The following is a 3,079-nucleotide window of genomic DNA, read 5'->3' as shown; positions in this document are numbered from 1 at the left end:
AAAACAATACACTTTTGGGCTGGAAAAGCGCCTGTGGCTGCAATCACGAAAAAAAAACACTGTGTCAGGGCTGAAAAGCTGCTCAAAAACAGCAACGAGTCCCAAAAACACACACCTGGGGGCTAAAATGTGCCTGGGTCACTAAAAAAACACCCATTTGGATGCTGTTGGAAAAACAGCGACAGATCCCTAAAAACACCCACGTTTGGAGGCTAAAAAGCCACAAGAAAAACGACGACAGATCTGTAAAAACATCTGTTTATAGAAACTAAGAAGCTGCTGGAAAAACAGCTAAAAAACAGCGGTTTGGGGCCAAAAAGCTGCTCGAAAAGAGCTTGTGGTCTCGATAAAATCAGCCACATTTGGGGATAAAAGAGTGAAATCTGATGGGGCGGCTGCAGCTCATCACCACTGACAGAAATAAAGTGATTTGTTGCCAAACAGAAGTCAGATCCTGGAGTTTTTTGTGTTACAGGAGCAGATTTGATGACCTTATTCAGTCCGGTGACACTCCTCCTCTCCTCCTCTCCTCCCTCCTCTCCTCCTCTTCACCTCCTCCTCCCTCCCTCATCGCCACCAATCACGTCCTTTAGTTTGCTGGAGGATGAGGAGGGTTTGAGGATGAAGACGTCTATTTATCGGCTGGACACGTCCTCCTCAAACAGTGATGACGCTCTGATTCATCCTCTGACTTGTTGAATTTGGGGTTTTTGCAGCGTCGTCGGTGTTCAGAGGAGAATCTGGGATTTTGAGGTGGAGATGTTTCGCTCTCAGCTGCTTCTGTTGGGTTTTTGGTCGTCTGTGCTGCTGGTGCAGGTCGGCGGCGCTCCGCGCAGAGACGTGCTGACTCTGAGAGCGGACCTGACCGACGACAGGGTGAGTGACTGAGCTCCGATCAGCGGTGGAGGATCAAGTATTCAGATCATTTAAGTGAAAGTACTTATAGAAAACTGCAGAAATACTCTGTTTATTCAGTTATGAAGAATTATCAGGAGCAAGTATTAAATTAAAAGTACCCAAATACGGAAAATTAAAAAGTTAAAACAAAAAAAATTAAAATAAATAAGAAAACAACCTCAATGTTGATCAGAAATTGTTACCAGTTAAGGATGGCACTTTATTTATTTTCTTATTTTTAGATATTTATTTATCTATTTATTAGTAAAGTAAGGACGCATTATCAGGAGCATGGAGTATTTTAAGTACCCAATATGGAAAAATGTAACTTAAAATTCTTCTTCATCATTTTTATTTTTATTTTTCACCCTTCGGTAAAAAAAAACTAAATAATTGAAAACAAAAAAAAAAATCTTGAAATATCTAAAATAAATAAGAAAATGACTTTAATGTTGATCAAAACTAGTTTCTAATTAAGGAGCAGCAAGATGAGAGATATAATATCCAGTTTTTATTTTCTTATTTTTATCTGCTCATTTTTCCATGTCACGCCTGAGATGTTTTGGTTTTCCAGTTTGTGTTTTTATATTTTGTTTTGTGAAAATGTTACCTAAGTAACATATGTAAGTATTATCGGGAGCATGTACTTAAAGTATTTAAGGTAAAAGTAACTAAATACCGAAAAATAAAAGGTTTAAAAAAAAAAAAGAAAAAAAAAAGTACCCAATAAGGAAAATGAAAAAGTTAAGATAATAAGAATTTAAAAAGAAAATCCCTAAATTTTAAAATAAATAAGAAAACAAAATGTTGATGGTGAGGGATATAATAGCCTTTTTTTCTCTTAATATTAACTACTCTTTTTTTTTTTTATGTCCGAGCTGTTCTGTAAAAGTGTTTCTGAAGTAAAGTAAGAAAGTATTATCAGGAGCATGTACTTATTTAAAATGAGTCGTAGCAAATACAGAAAATTAGAAAAAAAAAAAATTAATAAATAAAATTAAAGCCCCAAAAAAGAGAAAAAAATATTTTAAATAAATAAAACAATGGTTAGGATGGTTAGTGGAGTTGGGGAGGGATGTAACGCCCACTTTTTTATTTTTAATTTCATAATTTTAGCTGCTGATTTTATCATATCATGCATAAGCAATTTTGTTACTTTTTTTTATTATATATGAAAAATGTAATAAATATATTCATTAAAAATAAAGTTAATAAAGTAAATCTTTATTTGTAAAGTGAGGAAACTTGTTAGATAAACTAAAAGGTAAAATACTTTCTCCTGAAAAGGAGTGTATGTAAGTATAAAGATATTAAAAATAATGGACTTAAGTTCAGTACAAGTACCTAAAATTTGTACTTAAAATACTTGAGTACATGTACTTAGTTACTCTCCAACACTGGTTGAGATATTGTGTTTAACAGGCTTCGGTTTCGTTCCCGTTCTGTCCTCCGTCAGGCTCTCTCACAGCTGCTGATGCTGAAGTTTGTGTCTGAACTGACGGAGGCGAGAGGAGACGAGATGCTGCCGGAGCTGAGGAGGAGGAGGAGGAGGAGGAGGAGGTCCGAGAGGAGGTGATGCGGCGACATCTCCCCCTCTCACACAGAGACGCAAGGCGGGCTGCCGCAACTTCTTCTGGAAAACGTTCACCTCGTGTTAACGCAAGAAAAAAGCTGCTCAAGCTGGAGTACTTTTGATTTTCAATGTACTTTTTAAGGAGAAATGAATCCGTGTTTGGTGAATTTGTTGTAATTAAATAATTTCCTGCTGATGCCACATGCATGAGTGTAACATGAAACATGATAAAGTTTGTATATTTTGAGATTACAGAGATGCACACGGTGTCAAAGGCAACATTTTCTGATTTAAAGGGTAACTTTAAGCTAAAGGGGTAAACCTATGACAAGCACCTTTAACCCTCTGAAACCTGATTTCTTTCAAAAAATGGGAAAAAGGCAATGAGCATCAATTAAAGAAAATGATGCAAAAATATGCAAAAAAGTTTAAGAAAAGTGCATTAAAAAACGGATGAAAAACCCCCAAAAGACCGGGAAACAGTGCTTAAAAATTAAATTAATTTTGTAACATAATTTTAAATACAACAATGGTGATTATAAATGTAATTTTAACTCGCTTTTTTTCCTTTTTTTCCCCAGACATTTTTAAGTAATGCTGTTAATCTAC

General features: G+C 35.5%; 1 protein-coding gene across 1 annotated transcript; it reads left to right on the top strand.

Moving 5' to 3' along the window:
• Positions 1 to 656: 656 nt before the first annotated feature.
• On the top strand, positions 657 to 2,681 carry sst5 (somatostatin 5). The gene is given in 4 exon segments (XM_042511924.1): positions 657 to 876; positions 2,354 to 2,431; positions 2,434 to 2,500; positions 2,503 to 2,681. Coding segments are annotated over 4 exon segments (315 nt in total). The 5' UTR covers positions 657 to 759; the 3' UTR covers positions 2,556 to 2,681.
• The last annotated feature ends 398 nt before the right edge of the window (positions 2,682 to 3,079 follow it).

This window comes from Plectropomus leopardus, chromosome 23 (genome assembly GCF_008729295.1).
Source record: "Plectropomus leopardus isolate mb chromosome 23, YSFRI_Pleo_2.0, whole genome shotgun sequence".
Classification (NCBI taxonomy): Eukaryota; Metazoa; Chordata; class Actinopteri; order Perciformes; family Serranidae; genus Plectropomus; species Plectropomus leopardus.
Note: the sequence above shows the minus strand (reverse complement) of the source record. Positions and strands in the feature narration are given on the sequence as shown.